Source organism: Athene cunicularia (assembly GCF_003259725.1).
Source record: "Athene cunicularia isolate RWA chromosome 1 unlocalized genomic scaffold, athCun1 chr1_part1, whole genome shotgun sequence".
In the NCBI taxonomy this organism is placed as follows: domain Eukaryota; kingdom Metazoa; phylum Chordata; class Aves; order Strigiformes; family Strigidae; genus Athene; species Athene cunicularia.
The window spans coordinates 119,388,624-119,415,867 of record NW_020799091.1 but is presented as its reverse complement, the minus strand read 5'-3'; the positions used below and the strand labels follow the sequence as shown (position 1 = coordinate 119,415,867).

The 27,244-nt window shown below is 39.0% G+C and overlaps 1 protein-coding gene across 1 annotated transcript in view; it reads right to left on the bottom strand.

Moving 5' to 3' along the window:
• Positions 1–541: 541 nt before the first annotated feature.
• ABI3BP (ABI family member 3 binding protein) overlaps positions 542–27,244 on the bottom strand; it is a 171,848-nt gene continuing 145,145 nt past the window's right edge. Inside the window, exons 47-53 of the mRNA XM_026841045.1 lie at positions 26,526–26,738; positions 21,858–21,969; positions 9,948–10,027; positions 8,450–8,479; positions 7,275–7,436; positions 3,382–3,495; positions 542–1,144 (exon numbers count right to left, since the gene is read on the bottom strand). Coding sequence (XP_026696846.1) covers positions 1,029–1,144; positions 3,382–3,495; positions 7,275–7,436; positions 8,450–8,479; positions 9,948–10,027; positions 21,858–21,969; positions 26,526–26,738 — 827 coding nt within the window. The 3' untranslated portion in view covers positions 542–1,028. The remainder of the gene's footprint in view (positions 1,145–3,381; positions 3,496–7,274; positions 7,437–8,449; positions 8,480–9,947; positions 10,028–21,857; positions 21,970–26,525; positions 26,739–27,244) is intronic.

Here is a 27,244-nt window from a genome sequence, read left to right as displayed (position 1 = left end):
AAGCAGTTTTAACGTTCAGTGATTACTATTTCTCCTTTGTCCCCAATGAACAATGTTTTAGATCATTTTTTTTTCTTTTTTATTTAAATAAAATAAACCTGATTATGCTAAGTAGCTTATTTTCCCCTTCTTCATTTATCTTTCCAAGCCCCCCTGAACTGTACATACATTTGGCTTTTGAGCCAGTAAGTCTCAGTCTCTGAAAACTACATTTTTGTGAAAAGCCACAGCTGCGGAGGCCAGTTTCATTTTTTTATTCTGTGTATGTACGTGCCCATTGGCTTTAACTGGGGGAAACCAAACCCAGCAACCAGCCCCTGCCAAGCTCCTGGGCTGCGACTCTGACTCCAGCACAAGAGGCTGAACATGCTCTTGTCTGCTGGAGCTGAAGCATTGGAAAAAAATCCACTAACCTGATGGTTTAAAGCTGCACATATAGCAACCTACCTCTGTGCTGTGGCAGGAGCATAAATTGTCTGTATGTGTAAGGAGAAAGCGCTTCAAGTTTACTGGTTGTGGGACATTAAAAACTGTAGGGTCCTTCTGTAATTTCTGACTGGGAGGGCATTACCAATGGATGTGGACAGGTAGCTTACGGCACTTACATTAGACAAAGTGAATATTTAAAAAGTACTGCACATTGCATTCCATAACCAACTCTGCCAGAACTGTGCCTCAAATATTTATTACAACACTGATAAATAATATACACACCATATCTTTTAAAATACCATATAAACCACACCTCAAGAATAGGGAGCCAGCTTCCCTATACATTATCCTACACCATGTCCCCAGCCTGTTTGGGATTTTTTTTTAATCTAAAAACAAATCTGTAAAACTGGATAACTACAGTAAGCAGCCTACGCTATTACACAATGAATGCAGTATTGGCATTAGACTTGTATAAACCCTTGCACATCAGCAAACTTCCTGAAGTGCCAGGCACACCATAAACATCTCCTTCTTTGAGCCTGTGTTGGACAGGGTGGGAAGTGCTGGGCCTTTTCACCAAGTTCAGGGCGTGTCTACCATTTCCCAGGTATCGATGTTCCACACTCGTACCAGCGAACATAGTTAATGTGAGTCTCCCCGCCTATTTTCCCAAATTTGACAGGTTCCTGACGAACTGCCCTGAAAAACCCTGGAACAGAGAGCAAAATATTGTTTGCGCGAGGCTCCCAGACAACCCTCAGTCTTTCCCCAGGAAGCCTGTATGCTGTGCAGTCAATGGCTAAACTGGTCTGCCAGCTGTTAACCCATCTGCTGCACACAAACCAGTTGGTTTGCTGCCCATCCGTGCACTCACACCCCAAAACTGCTGGCATTTGTGCACCCAACTCAGAAGCCTGCCTGCCCTGGAGCATTGTGCTCCCAGACACACCGAAGTTTTCTAGTGCCTCAGTTGTAAGGATGAATGATCCAGTAGGATTGAAATTCCTTCCTGCCAAATTTACTTTTAGCTCAAGCTAGATTTAGCTACAAGGAAAAAAAAGTATTTGTTTCTAGAATATAGAACAAATAATCACAGTTAAGCTTTACAGTGACACAGATAATGTAAATGAAAGAAAGCCACATTTAACCCATTTATCCTCATGACAAAACTTTTATGGGTTCCTTCCCACCTCCCAGACAATGATTAAATAGTGCCCACTGCAGTTGCCTCAACGGTCCAGTGAACCTAAATAAAACTTGAGAACTGGGGATATTTCACACTGTCTCCCCCTCCCCACGGGAAAGATAATACCTTCTGCTTTCAGTCTATTTTGTAGCACACTACTAACAATTAGTTTCCAACTCAAACAATTAACGTTAAGCATCAAAGTGAGCAGTTAGTGCTGAATCCAACCTGATCATCAGAAATGTATTTGTGGCTAAAGCATGTGTACATGCGCACACAAAAAAATACTGTTCTGCAACTATTGGGCAGCAGCAGTCATGATTCCCCCCCCAACCCAGCAGTGCTTCAGGTCAAATATAGGTAGTTAATTCCAGTTTGAACAGACCTCAGCTTGCTGCAGCCAGGGAGGAACTGAGCAGCACTGGACAAGCTGTCTGGCCTTCCCTCTGTTCAGTTCATTTACTAGAATACAAGCTACAGAAAAGGTGGGGACTTTTTTTGTTTGATTGTTGTTGAGTGGTTTTGTTTTTTTTCCTAAAAATGAATGTAGCTCATGAATCCACTCAAGCAAATCCAGTCACTGAAAACAAATGGGTTTTAAATGTGTTCTAAGCTGGAGTAGTGAGCTTTTTATGTAAAAGGAGTTTTGTTATCTATAAAATCTTTTAAAAGATTTTATAAATAAAGGTGAATTGATAAAAGGTGAATATAGTACAACTGAGAGGTCTGCTGTCCCCTCAATGCCAAAGTGCATTCAAACAATCCCTTACACGTACAAACACCTTCACAAATGGGCAACACGGGGAAGGAAAAGCAAAGCCCTCTTTGAAAAAAAACAAAATACATAAGTGAACACTTTTCAGATTGTTAACCTACTTTGTTTTGGGAAAACTTGTGAAAGATTTAGGCACTTCACTTTAATCTCCCACACCTACCTGGATGCATTTCTGTACTTCTGTAAGGTGTTTTATAAACAAAGCACCAGGTACAGGAAGGTTTGGTCAACACCCTGATATTGTACTGAAAACTTTTGATGTTTTCCTCAGTAAAACATTCCGTGACACACTCAGTGTGCACACGTGCATCAACACAGCCTTGTTCCTACCCCACAAGGGAACAGAATACCTTGCGCTGGCACTGCTGCCGACATGCAAGGCAGGAGTGCAGCGACAGAAGGACAGTTCTCCTATGCTTGAGCCTCACCAACATTTGAAAAATAGCCAGGCAGGTCACAGCTGTGCTTAGGACAGCCAGTCCCATGGCCACTTAGACCAGACTGGAATTCTAGGCACCTGGTTTGAATTAGTGAGCACAGAATTACTGCAGCATGAATTATATTTTCCAGTAATAACTTTTTAGTTTCTCATTAGCACTAATCAAAGCTGTTTAATGCCCAGCTGATGATTTACGGCACTTTAAATCAACCTTGCTAGCTTGAACGTAAGACTTCACGCCTCTCTGCAAACTCAAATTTGTGGTTGCGTTTAAGTATGCAATACCAACTGTGAATAATCTGTTGGAATGTTTTAAACAGGAGAGAGGCTGTTTACTACCTAACAGAACCCAAGTCATAACCTTCCTTTAATAAGTCACTGTTCATCTTCAAAACCTTCTGGCCTCTCTTCTGCCTGCAAAGCTGGCAGGCCCCTTCCATTGCCCACCCCAGCAGAGGGCGCTGAATCCACTTTCTGGCAGGAAAATTAAACACACATACAAAGGAATTGCCAAAGTTTGCTACAGAAACAGGTGTAAGGAATTACCATCTTTGACTGGTAGATCTTCTTGCTGTCCTGTCCTTCCATCTAAGAACGAGTCTACAAATTGGCAGTGATCTTCTCCATGGCCCCTCTGGTCTCCTATGTTATAAAACTTTCCTGAAAGCAAAGAAGTAGCAAGGTTGAAATACCATGTCCAGTTTAGTGAGAGCTATTTCCACTTTCCAAAACCCACCAGAGGCAATGGGCTGTGCTTTTCGCTCTGTGGGGAAGCCAAGGTGAATGCTATGATTCTTTTCCTCTCAGGAACTGGAGCTGGAATTTGAACATTACGTGCATATTCCAAGTACAGTGCTCACAGCTGTAGACAGAAGTGCCCTCGTCCTGGCCACAGTCTATGCCTGAGTGTATTTTTCTCCTCCCTATGTCCTCCCTATGCTTCATACAGTAAGTGAACCTAGAACCCCATCCTGACTGCATCAAAAATGAGATAAGTTTTGCTAGTGATTTGAATGGAAGGGAGGTTTGGTTCCCTGTCAGGAAGCCCCCAGCACCTTCAGAGATGTTTTTATAGACCACCTTTAACACAGCCAAGGCCTGTTTTATAAATCACTGTATTTTTACAACATGTATGTGCAAGTGATATCCTTTAACAAACAGATGACCTCGGTACAGTAACTGCTTATCCAGAGCATGAAGCATGCCTGTGTATGTATTTGCAGGATTTCTTAAAAGGATACTTGACTGCAACTGAGTAGAAAACAAGGTCTCAAGTGCCTTGTGCAGCGTGTGCTGATGTTATGGGTTGTGCTTATCCTGTTAGCAGGACAAAGGAAGGAGTGAAGGACACACAGTGAAGGAGTTTTGACTGCGAGATGTTTTTACTTAAAGATTTGATTTGCATGACATTAATAATGTTCAGTTCAGAAGATGGAGGAAAGCATGCTACCTTCTCTTCCTAAGCCTTGGCAGGAAAATTTTCAGATACACTTACCCTTCTTTCTAAACTCCTTGCATACCACTTGTTCTTAATATGGTCAACCTTTGGTTGTGAGGTTGAAAGGAAAAGTGAGAGCATTTAGAAATAGGCTCAGTACTCAGGTATAAGCTAAGCAGAAAGTCCAGTTACTCACTAGAATTTGGGCGTCCTGTAGCCTTGAATCTGTGCCAGTCTGGCCACTTGCAAGATGGTGAGGTGGCTTGTCATACTGCTCCCGATAAACTCTCTCATATTTCTGTGATCTGATCAATACTTCGCCAAAAATTCTCACCTCCAACTGACAGTCTCTGTGCATGCAGTTCTCTTCTGGCTTTAGAAAATTATTTATTACTATCTAGTTTTGGCTGCAGGCATGTTTTTTCCATAGGAGAACTGGTCAGAGGGAGTTCCTCTCAGCATTTTTTTTTGTCTGAAATTAAGAACATTCAGGCTGCCCAAAACAGCTTTTTTTTTTTTTTTTTTTTTTTAATTTTTTTCCTCCCCCTCAATAAATACTTTTTTTAGGTGGCTTGCTTTTCTGGAATGCCTACAGTGACTGCTCTGGAGGACTGTTAAATGAGGTCAGCAGTAGATGCTGGTTTATAGAACAGTCCTGGCATGTGTAACGTAGATCAGTTTTTCTTCACAAGAGACAGAATAAACCAGATATTTTTATGGCTAACACAAGAACAGTAACTTCCAGATACACACATACCCTTCTGGCCCACAGCATAACCTGTGCATAACTCAGACAATTGCTATACATAAATTAACAGCATTCTCAGTGACTATTAAATTCTTACTGCCCAGTTCTTTCCATAATAAAGGAACACACTTAAAAACATTTAGCTAATAAATAACTACATTATTCGTTCTCTTTTGGGGGCAACAATTCTAGCATAAAGTAATATCTTTTTTTTTCCCCCAGTGTTCCCTTATGGGTGGTCTTAAGAAAATTAGATACCGTCTTTGTTTTATACATTATGAATTCTGCAACACTGGATGTATAGATTCACACTAAAAATCAGCACACAAAGATATGCTTGTTAGCTGCCTTACATAACAGCCTTTGTACAAGGCACCCGAATTTCAGGATCCTTACGCAGCTTAAACAGCAAAGCTTTGGAAGGCATTTTCAGGGTAAGGTGGAACTCGGACCCAGGCGCTGGCGCTAGCAGGTGCGCTTCCACGGGAGCTGTGCGATAGTGAAATGCCAGAACGGAGGCTGCCTTCACATCGGAAACTTTCTCACCTGCATACAGAGGCCCGTGCCATGACAGTCTCACTTAGGAAAGGGGGGAAAAGCAGCTTTTCTTCTACAGAAATATTTCAGTTCTTTCAAACATTGTGACAACTGGTCAGCACTACTTCTCACAACCCCAGTGCAAGAACCAGATTTAGCGTGTATAATGAATGCAGTGTGGTACCATCATCTTTCTCCAGTGAAGTTAAATCACCACCCTTCCAGCAAGAACAAAAACAACCTAATGAAAATAGGAAAATGGGCTCCTGATACATTAAACTTTTATTTGGAGATTGAAGTAGCTTTTACTGCAGTGTTAATTCACTTGATTTAGGGCTGAAGTCTAGTCCTGCTAGATTAGCACTGCTATTTCCTTTCCTGGCTGCTTTTGCGATACACTGTGCCTTGCTGCCAGTGTTTGTCATTTGATCACAGCTGGTTAGTAGAGCAACAGTTGAATGAATGATACCTCTGTACAAAACAGTCTCTTTGATTCGCATAATTGCCAAGATATTATTTATATATGAGGTATTATACTTAATATTAATGACAGGGCTTTCCTTCCTGGTCTGCTTATGGGAGAGAATGAGGCTGGGTGCACGGCCGGGCCGCTTAAAATTATAACGGCATGGGCTGCCCTACACTCCCCTGCTCTTTGCTTTCCATGTTCCTACATGATGAGACCAGAGCCCTGCTCCTGTGACGTGCTGAGCTCTGAGATGGGGCAACTCTGGGTTAGTAGATTCTTTCAGTCACAGTTTCTGCTAGTTAATTCAATCCAACATGATGAACACACTGCCTAACTTGCACTTTCCCACACACAGCTTTTTGTGTTCTGGATGCCACACTAACACCATTGTGATGGAGTTGTCCGTGCATCTCTGATAAAAGACCTTGTACAGAAGAAACCCAGGGGCTTGGGAGGGATTATAAGAATTTCATATAATTCTAAATATAGCTTGTACAATCTGTGTGAGACACAATTCTGCTTAACGATCAGCTAACTGAAAAACATTTTATAGGCTGTTTCCCCAGCTCACACACAGCATGCGTCACTTGGTTCAGAGCTTAAATACATCACACTCTAGTGACCTTAAGACACTGAACAAAACTTGAGAAGATAGATAATGCCAGGAGGCTGCTGTTAGTAAAAAAAACATAAGAAAAACAAGAGGACATTATAAGCAAAAATGGGGAATTGGAAACAATACAAAAATGTCAAGCAGGTGAGTAAAACTTGTTGACTAGAGTTGAAGTCATGTATTTATAAGCCTCACAGTAATGAAGTAACCAGATGTTTACCAAATGGGATAGGAATGACTGAGTCTAATCCTGGTCTAAAATTAGGTCATAATCCTCTAATTAAGGCTATTCCAGGCTACCCTTTAAATACCAATTTGGTGCCTTTACAGTATTCCCTGGCAGAGACTTGATCTTTATCAATTTTCTGTATGACCCCCATGATACTAACAGGTGCTTAAAATCAGATGATCACCACACAGAAGTAACTCTTGAGTCTGAAAACTCAGTATCAAACACACCAGCGATTACTGTGCACAAGCAGATTACTGTTGGTGATTAATCTGTCTATGGACTAGATTAAACATACCTGATCACACTTCAGCAGAGCTCGTCTTGTTAAATCTCTTATTTCTGAAACCATGATATCTTTAAGGAGTGTATAATGTGGGCAACACTGACTTGAAAGTCCCTTACCTGTAAGTGAATCACTGAGGTATATCTTGTATCTCAAAGAATTACACAGCTGTACACCTACAAACTTCTTATACCAAGTCCTCTTTACGTATTGTTTCCCTTTGCATTCTGAATAGGTGTCCGAATTGAATGGGATTTCAGTCCAGATAGCATCCTTTCCCACTGCAGGAGAGGAGGAAAGAGGCTGAAGTATGATGCTGCATACAAAACGATGTGCAATGAATATAGCTCAATAAATAGAATTAGAAACCTTGATGGAACAAAATGCACCATGGCACCAGTCACCTGCATTTTGAACATGAAAGATATTTCAGGGAAGCACCAAAGGATGCAGCTATGATTGATGCAGTGTATTGCTTCTGCTCTCTATGTGTGGTGTCAGTCTGGAATAAGCTTATTCTAGGACCGCGTTAGGGGGACAACGTCTGTGTATTGGCAAAACTCTCATTTACAAAAAGTGTGATGCAGTCACTGTTTTTCAGTGGGTTCAAGCCAGGACAGTCAACTTGCAGCAAACTGTACACGATTTAACAAAAATACACATAAAAATTAAATGTCATTAATTATGTGGAAAGAAATGGTGTCTCAGTGTTTGTCAAAGTGATGCCATTACAAATGCAAAAAGCAGCCCAATTTGCTTGAGCGATCTCAGCTGTTTTCAAAAGCTCAGTTCACCTCCCACCGAAGACAGCAAGAGGTCTTGTAAATGGCCTGATAAAGCAGAGCTTGATCAAGAATTCAGAAGCAGAAATTGTTTCTAAAACACTATGGCAGATAAATAGTATCGCCTGAGTTGTGCTCTGTTAACTCACTTAAAAAGTGTGGAGTAGCTTATTCATTTTGCAGAGCTTTCTTTTGCTTTAATGACAAGGCTGAGAAAATATGAGGCTGTCCTTGGCTCATTTGTGTACGTTGGTTTGAAGCCATCCCAGCTGCCGCAGGAGCACCGCATCACGTTGATTGCGTTCCGCTCAGGTAAACAAGCAGCCTGGCATGAATTCCTTACCAGAGGTACGGGTGGAAGGAGTGAAATCATGTTTGAATGCTGTTTGATTCCATAACTCATTTAGGTGGTGCAGTACAGCCACACCCCCACCCCCCTCGTAAAATTATGCTATCGCATTTCTGAAAAAAATCCTGATCAGAAGACGCTATACTATAGACAAAAGGCTTACTTGAAATTGGCTCGCTCACTCTTGGGTCCGCTGGGGGAAGAAAACAAACATTCAATCAGACACTGTAAAATGAATTTTCCCAATATTTCAATGGAAAAGCATTGGTAAGCAATTTTCTACAGTTGACACAAGCTGTAATTTGTGAAACAGAAAGAGTTTTGGAAGCAAAGTTCACTTTTGTATTAAATGAAATTAAAAGAAATGTATTTCTTATGTGAAACTACAGTATCAGTGACCCTTTAAAATTTTTACATATGGGACAATACCATTGAAACATAGTTCCTTGTGTTAAAACAAGTTTGCTGTAACCAGCAAATTTTTTTTCAAAAATTTCAATTTCAAAACTTAGAATAATGAAAAGGACCCCTCTTTAATACTTGCCACACAAAACTTGGCTATGAAAGCCCAAAAGTGACAAAAGGATGTGCACGATTAAGAAAAACTAAAACTGACGGCTCAATTTGTCCAAGCTAAATAGCAGGCGGAACACAAGCCTTGTCATTCATGAAAACTGCATTTGGCATAAACATTTTTTCAGTTTTAACAATCTAGGATTACAAAGACTGTATTCACAGTTTATAAATACGTGTGGCGTAGTCTGAACTCCTCCCTGACTATTCCCTTGCTCAGCCAAAACTCTCATCCATCAGTGACAGCACTAGATGAGGACTATTATATTATTACACCTGGATCAAAATGCAGACTGAGAAAATCCTTTAAAAAAAGCTAAATCCATATTGTGTTTCATAAGGTCCTTAAGTACTATCAAGCAATAAACACTTCCACACAAAAGATGGTATCTTGCCTGCATAAAGTCAACAAGTCAGCTATAGCCAGCCTCATGGGGAACTGAAATAGGGAAAGCAAAGGCACTCTCTCACCTCTGAGTCAGATAGGACTTGGGAACCAACCAGTGGGTAAAATAGGCTTGTATACACCTCTTTACCAGTTTTTCAGGAGAGTAAACAAGATGGAAGAGGACATATCGGGACACTGACTTTTCCCAACTGCTATTTCTCAATCCTTATTTCAGCCAAAAGACATCACTATTATACAGCAGCCTTACTGAACAGATAGCAAAAGTGCCTGTAAACACACCAGCCCAAAGAAGAACCTCGTGTTCTCCATCCAGAAGTTATTAATGAGTTGATAGAAACAAAAAGGTCAGGAATATTAATTTTAAATGACTGAGCCTTCTCTAAGGGTAAGGTTAGTTTCTTCATAATGAACACTGGACAAACTCTCTGTGCTCCTCTTTTTCCCCTGCAGTCTGGCCATCTTACATCCTCACACATCATAGACCTGATCTCAGGCTGACCTTCCAGGCACTACCATAACAAGCTCAGCAGTGAAAAGCCAATCTGGAGACAGTAAAGGGCAAGACCAAGCAACACACAAAATTAATCTTAGAGCCTTTCATATATCCCACATGGGATATATCCCAAACATGGATACTAAAGCCACTGTAAATGACTGTCCAACCCCTGGAAGTTCTTACCTGATTCAGTATTGAATGCCACAACATTGCTGCTTGGACCTTCACCGAGAGGGTTTCTAGGTTTCACATGGAATTCATAACTGGGGAATAAAATAGGGAAGAGGTGAAAATTTTACAAACCAAGCATTCTTTCAGAGTCTGGAGCAAGCAAACTGCCAACACACACTTTGGTGCTACTTGCCTCCAGGAGAAGAAAAAAAAGGCCTCATTTCTTGCTCTGAAAACACTGAGACATTCTTTGACCTAACTGTATAAGGCCTCTTTGAACACATATTTTACAAGTCCTTTTGACAATTCTTTGTCCACATACTATTAACCTTTGATTTAATACACCACTGGTTTAAGTGTGCCTCCTCTCACACATGCAGTTTCAGTTCTTGGCAAGGGGAACAGTTCAGGAGAGGTTAGAGGCAATCTGATAAGCAGAGATTGAGTAAAACACACTGCTATTTATTTGCACATTTTTCATTCATAAGTACTCAAACATCCATCTCAGTGACACTCAGGCCCACCAATGGTGAAAAGGGACAGGAGCTCAGCCAAGGCAAAGAACCAACTGCTTGAATATATGGTAACAGTAAATATATGAAGTAATGAAAAGATACTGTGCAGTCTCTTTCTTATCTTTCCACAGTAATGTCGCACACCACCAGTCTGTACCATAGTTATCTCAAGATCTCTTTCCATCACAGCTGTGTTGAGAACCAAACACAGTGCTATGAAAACAGAACCAAGAGAAGAAAAAAATCTCCCACTCCTCAGTACTTAATTAACAGTGGTGGACAGGCAAAAACAAGGTTGTTTCTAACTCTGCAGCTCAGCTGAAACTTACACTTTCAATTAGAAACTCTAGATAAGCAGCCATTGAAAGACAGTTGCAAACATAAAAATGTTACACAGAAGACACCAGACAGAACAGTGGGGAAAGAGTTACAAGGGTGGACAGTGGACACTGGACACAGCTAAGAGGTAAGCATCAAGGCAGAGCTAGAAACAAACTGTATTTTCTTCCTTCCTGCGCATGCTATCCCAGCATGCCGCTTCTCAGTTCTCCCAGCTCCAGCCTGGCGACAACCTGGGAATTCCTCACTGCTCAGCAACGGCTCAGCACCTCCCCGTAGGACCTGCATGCCCTCCGTGCCAAAGCACCGTGACGAGGAGCAAGTATGCACCCAGACAACAGCACCTTCTTCATGCCTTCCCCATGAGCAATAAGCAATAATCTGTCCCATGCGTGCCACCTGCAGAGAGACTTTTTATAATCTTTGAGTGCATACATTGTGAATCTCTCAACACAGAGCGTTTGTTCATCAGTGAGGCAGATCCACAGGACACAAGTCAAAAGGAGCGTAGGCCTAGAAAATGGGCCCTAATATAGAGACGAAACATAGAGCAAAATGAGAATCCCAGAAGTGAGCAATTAAACATCCATCTCTTGACTTATGGAGGATCACTTACCAACAATAACTTGGTAGCTCATGACTATAACATAGCATTGTAATGTATTGCTGAAATTGTTTCCAAACAGCAATTTTCTAAAGAAAAAACCCCCACCACTCTCTTCATGGTTGGAAATTCGTAAATTCCACTTGCAAGTCCCTACAAGAGGCAGAGTAATTCAGTCCAAACTCTGGATTACCTCTCATTGCTTCTTGGCTCCTGCAAAACCTGAACAGCTTGCTAATTAACCTCAGTGGACTAGTCATGCAGTACCAAGCAACTGGTTTCCATCTGCAGTAATTCTAAGGCAATATTTAACTTTCAAACTGCTTACATAAGCAATTGCCTTTATTTCTAGGGTTTTCTTTTTTTAAGGGAAATACTTACAAAGATTGGCCTGCTGAACAGATGTGGATTGTTGTGGATAACTCGTGGATATTTCTAAGTTAAATATGATTATTTTGAGCTTTAAAAAGTCTATTTGGAGTAATCTTAACATTTATCCAAACATGCTGCTAGACCATTTTGAGCAACTCATATTGCCCTACTGTAGGAGGGAGGCATTAAATAAATAATCATCTAAACAATAAATTCTAGACACAAAATCTTCTGCATTATCAACTTCAAATTGTTTAAACAAATACATGCTTTTTGTATGGATTGGATCTGAGCAGTTAATATTCGCATTAGGCATGTGGTACAGTAACTCTTTGGTCAATAAATATTCTTATCTGGTAGAAAAGGTTGTTAACCAGAGATCTGTAGCAGAGCAGTTGGAAATTCTTCTGAAGAATCGCTGAAGCATAAATGAAGATTTGCTAATACATTGGGTGTTTTAAAGTAAAAGCTAGAAGATACATTTTGGAAAATGTACAAATTAATTCATGCCTAAAGATAAAAGACTCCAAAGAACTGTTCCTGCTTCCTTCACAGCAGGAACACCTTATCTAGAACTACCGTTGTAATTTTGATCATTGATAGATCAACATGGCATGTCTTATTGCCTTACTGGGAGTTTATGGTTTGACCTTATGGATGATAATAATCTGTTTAGGTCTCTTTGCGTGAAATCAAAAGGGAAACATGAAGATCACTGCCTAGGATTCCTGTCCTAGAGTTTTTTCATTGGCTACAAGGAAAGGACAAAAACTGAGCAGGTGAAATGCTCTTACGGAACTAGACTGGGCAGGCGCAGGGACTCAGCAGGTGATGACACAGGCAAGTGTGAACTAAAGATAAAGGTGTACATTTGGCATATCTGGATCTCACATTAATAAGAGTTTCACAGATTTTGCAAACTGGATTTACATGCCTTTTTCAGGTAGAAAATCACAAGTTGGACATGACGGTGGAAGATTTTGAAACAATCTAAAGTATTTTGCTGACTTTTGAACAAATATTTTGTCCTCAAGAGCTGATATGCCCTACTTTAAGTTTCATCAGGCAACATTCTTCACAGGAAACAGTCCTGTTCCCAAAAAACTTAAGTCAATAAACTTGGACCCATCAATTCTCTAACTCCATAAAAAGACCAAAACAAGAACTGAAGACTAAATATTTTCCAAGCAGTGTTTTTCAAATTGTGGTCTAGGGACCACTAGGATTTCTGCAAAAGATCAAACCACAGTTGGGAAAATTATGGCAAGTTTGAAATAAAGAACTAAAATCTACACATAGAGATTTCAGCTCATGTAAACATATAAACAAAATTGGAGAAAAGGAAAGTAATAAAGAAATGTCCAAAGTTTAGTTTAGTCAATTAGGGGAGCATCCTATTAATGTTAAAGAGCAAAATTTTTAAACTAAAATACATACAATTCTACAGTATTGTGGTAGGTGTTTTTACAGGTGCCCAACCATCACAGGCTCCTTTCCTCTGCCAAATTCAATTCTGAAACAATAGCAGTGGCTGCAACAGTACAAGAATGACAAACAGCCATGGAGATGAAGAGAAGTAACTAGTTGACTAAAACTGCAAGGGAGAGAAGGGAAAAGTCAGACCGAGTTCACAATTTGATAGAGTTTACAGATCTAACTAATTTTAAGGCCATGATGCAGCTCTCTTCATAGAAAACCATTTGAAGTCTCCCTTTTTGTGTGTCAGGTGAAAGATTTTAAAAATAAAAATTAAATGGTGAAAAAAAGGGTACCTGCTGTAATAAGATACGCTTTTATGCAAACCACAGGGGAGGGGAAAAAAATGCTTAGAGGTTCAAGAAGGTATGTAGGGTAAAGTTAATAAAGGGAAATAGAAAAGCTACATAATGATTATCCCATGTCTACCTCTTAGCTAGACTTATTCATGAGAAACTTGAGTCTATATTCCACCTTTATGTCTGTATGCCTATGATGCCAAAAACTCTGCTACCCAACATATGTGTCACACCTCTAACATCTATAAGATTGCTATCCTACAAACTTTGGAGATTAGGCTTCCCAAATCCTCCCAAACTGCATAAGACAATAAAAGTCTTTGTGCAGATTAAATGGACTTGACTTCGAGTAATTACTCTTCACAGTGTATTTTTCCACCATAGGAAATGGCTATTCCACATGGAGCTTTGGCAGATGCAGCTGCAGCTGCTTCTGAATTTTTCAAAGCATGCGAAAGGAGAAGACTGAAGATGGCAGAGCTGAAAACAGGTGAAGAGATATTTTCACCATAATAGGAGGACTGGAGCAGATCAGTACAGTCCTGGGACTTCAGGGTCAATTTCTGGGGAGATGGCTGGTGGTGGTTAGATGACAATCATGCAGGACTTTCTCAATGTATAGAGCCTCTCTGTCTTTGCAGAGTGTGCTTCAATAGCAGTATTGTCAGACATAGCAAATAAAACTAGGTTTAAGGGAAGGGAATGAAAAAAGCAAGGGAAAAAAAAAAAAAGTGCCGGGCTTGTTTGAGGAATCTTTCTCCTAATCAACTTGGAAGGAGGGCTGAGACAAGTTAAGAAATGCTTACCCATGAACCTGGACATCAACAGCAATTTAGTACAAAAATCGGTTACTTTTGTAATACAGTACAAAAGACTCCAGCATTTTTCTGCCACTTTCTGCATTGCAGCTTTCACTGTAGTTCTCATCTCTTGATGATCTCTTGTTAAAAGCTAAGCTCTCTGCATTGGTAGATTTTTAAAAATTTCTATGTTATGGCACATTTCGGGTGCTAACAGCAATACAAAACAATACTAGATAATGGTAATAACAGCATGAGCAGGTAGGTATCAATTACTGTGTATAAGTGCACCAAAAGCTTATTCAGTAGAGTGTTGAAGACTTCTACACGTTATAAAAACAGTTTGGTACATGCATACATCCTAAGCATTTCACGTTTACTTCACAGTTTTGATTGGTTTGTTGGTTGCGTTTTGTGTTTTGGGGGGCCTTGGATATTTATTTATTTTAAAATTTCTTATTATTTATATTCCTCAAGAGACCTCATGGCTGGAAATATAGTTTGCCTTGGGACACAATCTAACCCAAAGTCCAAAAGAGACCACTCAAAATGTTTTTAAAAAGGATAAAATTATATTTGAAATCACCAAACTACTTAACCAGGCAAAGGATCAGTACCTAAAGGGAAGTTTCCCAAAGCTTTGGAATGGCTTTTTGTTTCTTATCATTCTTAATAATATTTTTTTCTATTAAAAATCTACACCAGCAAGCTGTGGGACACATCCTCTAACGGCTACCTGAACTTCTCCAAAGCTATCTGGCACATCTCTGCCTGCAGTCTTAGTATTTTTCTTTACTACCTTCCAATTACTGCCAACACAAACATGCATGAGAACTGTTTTCAACAATATTCAGACTCTTTTTTGAAGGCTTGTATAGAAATAAGTGCTGCAAAGTTTCCTGGACACTAGTGGTATATGCTATGAACTTAATTGACCTTAAACAAGCCATCAGAATGAAAGAGGAAATGTACACCTAATTATAAAAAATACTTCAAGATAGAGCAGGGATACAGAAATAAGAATTACATCTTTTGCCAGAGAAACCAACAGAAATAGCAGAAAATTTCAAAATGAAACTATATCAGATGACTGGAAGACTTAAAAAAAAATCAATTTTAAGGAGTTAATAAACTCCAAAACTAATTAAAAAAAAAAACCCAAAACAAACACAAAACCAAAAACAACAACAACAAAAAACCCAAACAAAAAACCCCACCCAAACCAAAAAAACTCCAATCATCTAAAATTCCTCTGGAAATGGGAAAATTGAATTGGAAGCAAAAAAATAACAACATCTGCATTTAATATGCTAGGCTAGGAAAGGTCCATGAAAAAACTGAAGATCAGTAAAACTGATTTTAGCAAAGGAGAAGATGCAGATGAGCACCATCATTACTACACAGGAGACAAAGTGAAGAGAACAACAACCACAGTAACCCCATTTCTATCTCAGGCCTCTCAAGGTTGAAAATTGAGGATAATGACCTTTCCTTTACACACATGGGAGATCTTGTTTGACTATTATTGTAGGAGAAATTAATGCAATACTTTCTTTTTAAGGTCAGTTTTTAATGTAAAACTAACAGACATAGAGCACAGAATCCTGGCTATGCCAGTGAAATTAGGAGTTCCGGTGTAAGCAGCCTTCTCAGGAAACTCAAAACCAAGGGGTTTGTATGACAAGTTCAATGGAATATTACAGGTCTCACTCATCAAATGACTGCTTGGAAGCTAGACTGTAATTGCTTTGACCAAAACAATCAGTCTTGTGGTTTGGCTTTGACTATTTTCCAAGTGGAATAAATGGTACGTTTCTCAAAAAAAAAAAAAAAAAAAAAATCAGTATAAAAATTGCAGAATTTCCATAGGGAGGATGAAGCATTAAGCTGACAGATTAGTTCATAGCAGCGCATCCCTTTCTCTCATTTTTCTTTGCTAAGAAATGAATGACATTTGCATTAACATACAAAACCACCTCGTCCTGCATTAAAGAAACTGGGCAAAATAGAGATTTAGAAGGTCAGAAGCTACCCTTAAGATACAATCATACAGTAATTTAGGTTGGAAAGGACCTACAAAGGTCATCTGGTCCAGGCCTTTTTTCATGACAGGAACGACTTAAAAGCTATGTTAGGTTGCTCAGGGTCAATCAACAAGCACAGCAGTTACGGACACTCACTGCTTGAACAACAGAGTAAAAACTGAGCAGCTCAGTACTTGGTTCGGACTAACTAGAAGAAGGACAAATGGAATTTGGCTATTTCACTCATTTAACAAGTGAAGGACTAATTGAAGGATAAAAATGGCAAAAACTGCAGAAAGTTTGGTATGTGTTTAAGTGTGATACTGAAAGGCGGAGCTTAATGAAATGTGACCTGGATCTACTCTAAAATTCTTGGAAGTAATAACAAAAGCTAACTGCAGTACAAAGTTGTAATTCACAGCTGTGTGTCTGTGATTATTAGATCACAGAAGCACATCTATAGACAGAAACATTTAAGCAGAATACATTCATAAAACAAGAGAACATTTTCCTCTTCAGGCGCCAGTTATATCCAATTAACTATCTGTATAAGAAAGATGTATATCGTTATCTATCTCATATAGCATAACGACACTACATGCTTTGAGAAATTTCAGGTAAAAATTACAATCAAAAGCAAAATACCTGATGAAATTAAACAGATTGCTAGATTTGACCCAGACAGCAGCTTAGTGCCAGGAACAGCAGTAGCTTCAAGAACTCTGACCAACCAAATAACAGGTATCAAGATCTGAACTTTCCAGGTTAGTTAAACTATCAGAAGTTTTCTAAGATGTGATAGTGAAATACTGCAAGCTCCATAATTTGGCAATTTTCCAGGTGAAAAAGAGGCCAACATACTCATCCTATAAGGAAAAACCCTCCAAATGAATGTCAACTGTCAGGCATGCCTTACTGTGAGAGAACGGTGTGCATACAATGTACCTTTTCTTGGAAAAAAGCATCGGGGTCTCAGTGCTCCAACAAAATCACATTGTACGGGAGCCTTTAGAACATTTTTATTTTCTAAAAATCAAGAAGTTGCATTGGCATGCAACTGACTGTGCCCTACATTTATTTAAAGGATGTATGTCCTCATGGTTAGACAGATTTTCAAATCACTATTTTACTTTCATCTCAGTCTTAGTGTCTTGCAATCAAGTCACACATAAAGTTGGCATGTATCTTGTAAGACAAACAAGAGATAGGACGAACTGCCATACTTTATTTGTTTAAAAGTAACCCTCACAAGCTGTTATATACCTATGAAAGTCCATTTTCATTTCCATATTAGCATGGTATGAGTCTGTTAAAATCAAATACCTGAGAATTGTACTGAAAGTCAGAACTCCTTTTTCAAGTTGTTTTTTTTTTTTTTTCCAGAACTAGTCGCTTTTCAGACAGCTAAATGGACACACAGAATACTACATAATAATCCTCTGATTCAGAGAAATTTGTATCCCATTTAACTTCTATGTTTGTACTTACTGACAGTTGCAGTCACACATGCAATTTTTCATGAGAGACTGTAAGAGTCTCTCATTGCTGCCTCCCTAACACAGTCCAAATATCTTAAATATCCAAAGTCTGGCCATTAAGTCCTAAACTTTAAAAGCTGCCTTGTCAAGAGGCCAGCTCAAAGGAAGACGGGTGTCTGGCTTACTGGAGAGCTTCCCAGAGGTGTAGCAGTATGACCTATTTGAAAGAAGAATGTAAAAGAGAAAAGCAAACAAACAGCATGACCAGTTTTTCCCTGCTTCTTGTTCTGCCCCCTTCACACTGAAGAGTTGTTAGTCTTGCTTCCCTCCCACTGGATACAACTGATTAACTCGTTAGCTTCCAGCCAGGCACTAACATATCCCATCGGATTTACCTCAATAGGATGACAGACCTTGAGCACGTGTCTGCAGACCGTCTTTTGTCATGCAATGCTCCTCAAGAGCATACATCTGGAGAACTACAGGCTTGAACTGTCTTGCTGCTATAGGATCTTTCTGGTTTAAATTTACCCATGGAGACTGAGATACCACATTCACAAACATTTTTATTCCTTTTGGAAAGTCTTTGCTTAGGTCTGTCCCCAGCTGTCTTTAGCTCTGATGCACTGTACCTTTAGAGCAGCATAGGGGATACACACAGCCTCACTGAAGGCTTCAGGAAAGCTGGAAAAATAGACTCTCAAATTCAGTTTGTCAGCTTCTCCAAAACGTTTCAAGGCCAAGAGGTTATTCCCCTTCTTAGTGCTTCTGCTGCTAAGCATCTCTCTTTCCATAGACTTGCTGGTAGTTTTGTACATGTTGATCATTAGCAAGAGGGATTTCTGTTTTTTCTTCCAACTTTCTTTTCCAGCTCCACCTCTTCTACAGCTCTTTAAGGCTAGTTATGGAAAAGTCTGCTTCCCAGTTTTAATGTATTACCTGAATTTGCAGACATTTCAGGGACTCTGTTAATTAATTTATTAATTTCCTTCTATTTTCAGACAGTTTTGTCCACAGATCTGTTTTTTTTCATCTAGTGAGCTAACAGCTCCTGACAGGGATGAGACTTTCATTATGGACATATGCCATTCCTTGCAACACTGATACTGTCTACATGATGCCAACTGTCTAAATCACTTACTTTCCTTGAATTTAGGGTGCCAACAAGCCTGGATTCAAATGGTAACAGTAACAACTTCTTGTGCTTCTGCCAAAGCTCTCAAGGTGTCCTCCAAATTAGGAAACACACATTTTGAAATGAGACTTTCATCAGTCAGAGCCACTCTGAGACATCCCTTAAATCCTGTGAGACTCGAGGGACATGCACCACTGGGTTTTCAATTTCAGGTGATGGTCTTGTGAATCCAGACAGACTTTCACTGTCTTTCCCTTTTGGGGGGGTGTGTGTGGGGGTGTGGGTTTGGGTGTGTGTTAATAGTCATGACCCCATCAGGGGAATATTACCACTCATATCTAGCTTCTTGTAACAAACCCCATGCTCCAAAATACAGCTTTTCTCCACAGTCTTTTCTTGCTTACCAAAAACCTGAAAGTCCTCTCATGGGATTGACAGAATTGTTACTAATTAAAGTTAAAAACCATTTAACCTTATTCTGCGTAGCTCCTGCCTTCCTTATAACCTTTCAAATGGTTCTAGCTGGGTCTGCCTGCCTCCTATCTTGCTTCCTTTCTGAACAAAGAGCAGTCTAAAAATGCCTTTTCTCTTTTGGCCATCTAGACATTGCTTTCAGTATCAAGGACTTTGCTTTCATGTCTTTTCTACACTTAGCCAAATCCATCCCATTTCTGTCACCATATATGACACAATGAGTGTGTCATATGGACAGTAATGGAAGAGAATCTCAGTAACATTATTAATGTTAGAATAAGAGAATCTCATTAACACCACATACTTCTTTTCAAGGATGCAATTGTATTATTTCAAAGCCAAACTGAAATGAAAACACAAACAGCATAGCCTGACAGGTTTAGCAGCACCTAATGCCTAGTCACTACTCCAAAGATAACTTGTTTTGCTGTCTCTTCTAAGCCTTCACAGCTGAAGAGGAAGAGAGTGAGGAAACTAATGCTTGGTCTCCAGTTGTTTTGCTAACATATCCTAATTGACTCTTAACAAGTCAGAACAATATAGCGGCAGTTCACCCTTTCACAAGTCACATGCCTTTAAGAAATAACAGAGATATTCTTGATGCAATATGCAGTGATTCTAGCTCATCTTACAAGTTTTGGTCTCTCAAAGACGCTCTTTTTGGGTATCACAATTTCCCCATGCCTCTCTTTTCCAATTCTCTTCCCCTCCACTTTCTGCAATAGTTCCTCATTCCTCCTCCTAGGTGCTGCTGGTCACAAGTACATGAGCTAAGCACCAACACCCCAGGTTAAACTGCACATTGCCTAAAAATAAAAGTTCAAGATGGGTTCTGTAATAAACCATTTTAACTAATTTGCTAAGTTAAGCAAGGCAGGTACGTTACGCTTGAATGATTTGTAAATATCAAACCATAATATCCTGTTGTCTGAAATATGGTAAAAATAGAATATGGTACCCTGTGTGGATCTGAAATGATTTGTGATCACTATAACCTATATTATAATTATGATGAATGTTTGAATATCTATGGATAAAATATAAAGTGTGCTATTCACTTGAAACAATGTAGTCGCTTCTCAGAAACCCCACCAAGAGCTGGCATGTCATGGCTTCTCACCTAGAGATAACATGTAACCGCTTCTCAGAACACCCCCACCTAGAGCTGACATGTAACTGCTGTTGGAAGAAAAGCCCGCCAAAAGGCTGAGATCATGAGGCTTTTAAAAGATCCAATAGGAGAAAGGTGCACCAAGAGACCAAGGCTTCGAGACTTTCAAAAGACCCAATAGGAGGAGGACACGCACCCCAGCAACTCAAACAACCCAATGGAAAAGAGCAGGACAATTATCTGACGGGAGGAGATTGGTTAGGACGGTGGTACAGGAGTATAAAAGACGCTGCTTTTTAGAGCTTGGTGTGTGTCTTGGTGGAGCAGAGACTCCCGGCACACTCAGCACTGTTTGCTTGTCTCTATTCAAACAATAAATTTGGAATTCGGTGAGTCTAAATTTATTTATAACAGTTCTGTGCAGAATTTTGTGCTGTGTTAACAATTTATGGATAATAATAGAAAAGGGCAATTTATCCAAGACAGAAAAATCCAGTTACCAAAGCCAAATGGATGGTCTTATGGGAAAAAAACAACGTGTCATTCATTAACTTTCTGATGCAATCAATAGGCCACAGAAACAAAGGTCAAGTGGCTTTCTTCCCTGCTCTGAATTTTACCACAAAAAAGAGTAATTTTTGATGAGTTTTTTTTTTAAAAAAGGATGATAATGCTTGTTTGGACTAGTTGCATGAGATGAACGTCATCAACTGGAATTCACTGACCCATTTTTAACTTTCCAGCTCTTTTGAGACACTAAAAGAAAACTACATATACAGGACAGATGTTATCTTTCTTCTCCATGGTGTAATGGAATAGTCAACCTTTGTACAGTGGCCCAACTTGCATTCCAGTATTTGAATGAACATGCATCTAAATAAAAAAGCATCCTGTGTCAGTTGTGTCAAGCATCCATAAACCCCCAAGAGAGACAACTGTACATATAAATCTTGATCTCACATATCAGGTTAATATTTCTTGTGTTCACCCTTCTTCCTTATCTGCTAAGTGCAAGAGATTTTTTGATAAAAAGCAGTACATATTCTTCTATTTGACTGTTAATCTTTCTGATAGAACAGGTCACTTCTGCAGTTTGTCCAGACCATTAATACTCTTGGAAATTTCCTAAAGATTCCTCAGACGCATCTTATCTGTTAACTTTTAAAAAAACAAAACCTCTATCAGGAGTAAAACCAATCTGGTCTTATGTACATGTGTATTTTCATTTGAAATGGCACACAGCTGACAGTCTAAATTAGTTGGATTACCTTAGAAAATTATTTTATTTAAATTACCTTGTGTCGGGTTTTAGGTTTTCCACAGTAGAATGGGTTTGATTTGTAGTGATAATCGATTTCTCCTTTTCACCATCACTTGCTCCATTTTCAGTTGACACAACCTCATACTCTGGAAAATTACAGTAAAGAGAAATTTGCTTAAATGAGACCTCTTACTTAAGGTTCTTAGTTGCTCTCTCTTTTCTCATCTGATACCCACTCCTACTATCTAATAGGCTGTAAGGGCATTTTGTGCGAACCACTCTGGACATTAGTATGCTAAAATGGTTTGGAAAGAGAGGTCCAATTTCAGACTGCTGAGTGCCTAGCCCCTCATCCTTCCTCATAATTCAGACCTACGTTTTTAAGATTACCAAAGGAAACTGCCCAACTACCTTGGATTGTGCACTCAGGGAATCTGCCAGTTTCAAGTGAAATAATTTTGCATAAATTTTTCTGGTTTAATATGATTTATAGTGTCTCACTACTCTCTTTTCATGTCATTGTGATGTATCATCAAGCACAAGCTATAGTCTGAACAGGGAATGAAACAGATGTTTGGAAAGAAGATATCGCTTCAGTCATAGCCCTGTCCAAGACACAGTCTCTCTCTAACAGGCAACCCCTGTTCCAGTTTACAACAACCTCTTCTAATAAACACACTAAGTATATTGCTAATTTTCCTCTCTTTGCAAAGAAATTCACAACTTCCTCAGCCCCTTCCTAAAACCTGTCTATAATACGAAGTGCAACTTTACTAATTCTAAGCTAGTAAAGGAGAATGCTTTTCAAAGAATATTGCAATGAGCATTTAGATCTACAGCACAATGAATAAAGCAGGTGAAGACAGAGACCACCTACCAACAGCTACAAAACCTCTAGAAAACTACTTACTTTTCTGGGGTTTTTTAATGATTCATTTTCAAGTTCTTAACTGAATGCTATCAAGCTGTAGGGCTTTTTTTTTGTTTTGCTAAATTTTTTAGTTGTCAATACAAGGAAGACCCATTTGTTGTCTACACAGAAAGATAAAACATCTACAATGGGATTTCAGTGTTAAAAAGGAAAAAAACTCTCTTAACTGTTGCTGAACTCTCAGATCCTCACTCCTAGTAAATGTAGGAGATGTGTATGTAAATGAGCATCCACACACAAATTGACCCGATTTTGACCTCTGTTGTGCAACTGTGGCTTCCTTTGCACTCTTCTATGCAAAAAGCAACCATCAAAACTACTGAGGTAAATCATGTAAGACAGTGCAATTAAGTGGAAGTTCAGAGCAGCCCTAAATAGCTATGCATTAAAATTCCAAGCTTCTAAACCACAGCAATTTATATACATGTATGCACATGTGAATTTCAGATTTATTGCAATAGTTTCCAAAGGGACCTCTACACAGCATCTTTTATCTTTACTTCGTAACAGACTCAGTTATTTAGAACATATACAGAGCAACATAAAAGTTTAAAAGAGGTTTTAATAGTATGTCAGAAAGTCAGCATGAAGGAAGAAATTACTACAGATAGTGAAGATTTCAAAATTTCCATGTTCAGGAGTCCTCCTCCACTTCAGTCACCCATGAACAGCAAAAGACCAACCACTGTCTTTTAAAAACAATCTCACGGACCTTAGGAATGGGTGGCTCAGATGAGAAGAGGGGCAAAAAAAAGAAAGGAAGAAAAAAAAAAAGTAGAGGGCTTTTACTTCAGATCATTTAATCAAATGGGACCCCAATGCAACATCCAAAGACATTAGAACTGATGAGTATGTATTTGTGTAGAACATAACAGTGTTTCCTCTCTATGCATTTCCTTTTTATCTTTTAAAGATAAAAAAAGACCTTTTCGTATATAACCACCAAAGGCTGAGTGAACCATGGAGAAAAAAATACACACAAACCCCCTTATTTGCCCTAATTAAGCCTCATTAGAGAAATTATGTTTATTAGGAAGCACAGGAGAGAGGGTGGATCTCCACGGCCTTCAGTACATCCAGATAGAGAATTCGTAGGTAACTTTACGAGAATTCAATCTTTCTGCCTTCTGCCAGCACGGAGTCAATATGTGATTTAAACTTTTTAATTCATTCAAGTTGGAAAAAAAAACCCAGCACGTGTGAATGGGCATGCAAACACAAAGAACTATGGAGTGCAGCCAGCACCTGCTTGTTACTCAGTGCACAAGACAACTAACTGTCCTATGTTTCTGTGACAACACAACAGGAGTAGAAGAGAACCAGCAAAATGGTCTTGGTTCTTGATATTTGCAGCCTTTACGAAAACAAGGAAGTAAACTTGATCACTGTTTTGATTATTATTTGTCAGACCTTTCCATAACTAAAGTATGATATTGGTTTTAGGAATACCCAATACAATGAAATTCCTTGTGCATAGCTACAAGTCAAGCAAAGTAACTGTTTCAGAAAAATGGCTCAAAAAATTCTGTTTTCTATTTCCACTGTTCTATCTGAATCAGTGCATTAAAAAAAATGTGATGTCTAAATCAGATGATTGAAAAAACATGTATAAACTACAAAAATAAAAAGAGATGACAGAAAACTTGATTTAAGTCATACCGGTGCCAATATGAAATAATCACTAATTTCAGAAAATGGAATTCAATGCCTTCTCTTGAATTCAAAAAGCGTTCTTGGATGAGTCATTAACTGAAAAATTTTCAGACAAAGACAAGCTCCACGAGAGTATTCGTAAGCCACAGGGTACAAAAATTTTGTATTACACTTTTAAGTTAAAAAGAATGAAGAAGGTATTTATGGGAAAGCGGTTACATCTAGATAGGAAGATAGTTAGATTTCAAACTAAAGTTTCTCTCAGTGAAGCAAAAAGGGTATTAGTTAAATATTCTGCAGAAGGTTTTAATCTTTTCTAGAATGGGGAAGGGTATGCCAGGTGTCTCAGTTATCACAGTATAGTCTTATAGAAGAGAAGAAACTTCATGGAAAGTTAGCTTTTACAATTGCAGATTACAAACAAACAGAGAAAGGTCCACCTAAAGTCTCAAAAGAAACAGCGTTGCTTGCTCTAGATTTCACAACACACATTGAAAAAGAAAGGAAGTAGTATCACAAGGCAATTAGGTCTTGCTCTCATCATTAGATGATGTGTGCCAACAGTTCTACCAGCTATAGTAGAAATGTTTTTCTATTTTTGCAATGCAACTGATTGTGCTGCAGTGGGTTCATTAACATACTCAAGAAAACCGGCAGGTCTACTTCCAAGAAAACAGGCAGACTAAATGACATTACCCGACTGGTCTGTGGAGGAGGCCTCCAAATGACACATCAACAAAAAGGCTTTTCACTGAACAAAAAGACGCATTGCAGAACTGCCTGGAATGGGGCGTGTTCACAGAGAGCCTATCCTCAGCCTAATTCTAAGGTTAGCAATAAACTCATATTTCCTTTTACACCAGGATGAAGCCCATCGTGGAAGGCAAGCCATGTAATAATTTTTCTCTCTAGTTGGTACTTTTTTATTCATTTACAGTCTTTTTTTATCCCCCTTTTGATCCAGCAGAAGGGCTAACTTTCTTCCCCTTTCCCAGAAGAAAAAAGTGCAGGCCAATTTTTGTTTTGAGTGTCCCTTTGGTTTTGCATTTATTGTTTTTCAAAACAGTGGGGAGAGCAAGAAAGAATAGAGGGTAAACCTAGTAATTATTTCTAAAATATCAAGGAAGGACTAATCTGGGGAAGAGCATGGCCTTTCTTATGACTGTCACCTAATTATAGCCCTACACTGAAATCTCTCATGACACATATACAACAACATCTGAAAACATCCCACTTACATGTTAAAGTGAATGGCTAATGGTCAAGGCTTAGTCTTCACAGTTCCTACTCTTATCTGTTCTACTCACCTGTAATGCAACACAGCCAAATCCATTTGGCCATGGCTGTCATGAGCCAGTGATTTTGCAAATCAAAGTTCTATGTTCATGGTAAAAACAAAGGCCATTTTCCCAACAGCACAGGAGAATCATTGTTTTCAGTTCTTAGTTAATTTAAACATTCAACTTTGGTAAGCTTGTGCTGATATACAGAAGATGACAGAAAAATTACGAATGGTCATCTTGCACTCTTACATGCCTATGTACTGATTGCTGCACGATTCACAAGGATTTATCCTCAGTACAAAAACCTTCCTTTGGAAATGAAAATAGCGGATTCTTTTTACATAGAGAATTTGGTGACACTATGGTGGGTACAACAAGTATTACACTGGCAGAGTTCTACTGACTTACTAGAAGGATGTAAGGTTTCATTGAGTCTGGCCCTCTGATCAACAACATCCTGAAGTCAAAAAAGATGTCTACATTATGTGTGTTCATCTATATAATAAAGACTACTGTCACATTGCTGGAACTTCTTGACTAGATCTTACCAGATCCTGTACACAGAGAAGCCAGAAATTAAGAGAAGATGCAGAGTCATGCTTTTTGAGTATCATTTTGTGTCACTGACACCAATGATATAGTTGTGAAAATCTTGTTCTAATCCAGTAGCATTTTCTTATCCACACTGGAGCTGACTGTAGCGCAAAATAAAAGCACTGGGGTATGCCTCCCTTGGGATTAAAATATTTTTTAAATGGCATAAAACCAGTGTGACAGTAAAATTAAGCTGGACATACTGTATTCTGATACAATGGAGGAAAGAAATCAAACCAACCAGTAACAGTGTCATTGTCTGGTTTTTCCCAGTCCAATATGACGAAAGTTGGACAGCCCTCAACAGTCACCACTGTGAGGTTCGTTGGAGGATTTTGTGGAGGACGAGTAGGTTCTTCCTTGCTGCCCCCTTCTTCTTGAGGAAAATGTTCAAGAGAGCTTGTGATAGAGCAAGGTACATCATCATCTTTCTTCATGTACTTGACGTGGGGGGCTAAAAGCAATAGGAAAGAGCTGTTATTCAATACAGTGTTTTTACAAAATGTCAACGCCATTTCGCCTAATGCACAACTTCTATCTCAGAACACCAAGTAAAAATCTGCACAAGTCAAACATCAATAATTAAGAACAAAAGCCATATATTCAATATTAAGCTGCTTGTTCCGATGTTTATTGTTGTTAGACCTGGAATCTGCACTGCCTTTACCCCCTTTCCCACTTGCTCCACTGATGAACTATCATTCTGAAGGTATTAGTGGGTGATACATGCTGTTTGAAAGAATTAAATTGTCATAAAACAGAACAATTGACTTTAGTTCTTCTACTTTAAATGACACTACAATTCCATTTACTTTTGAGCACTATGTGAATATAAGGACATAATGCCTATCACCACTTTGTTTCATCAGAAAGACTAACAAGTTTAGTCCAGAATCATTCTATCATTAAACTTTCAGTTTCTAGAGTGTCAAAATCTTAACCATTTTTAGTGGTACAGGA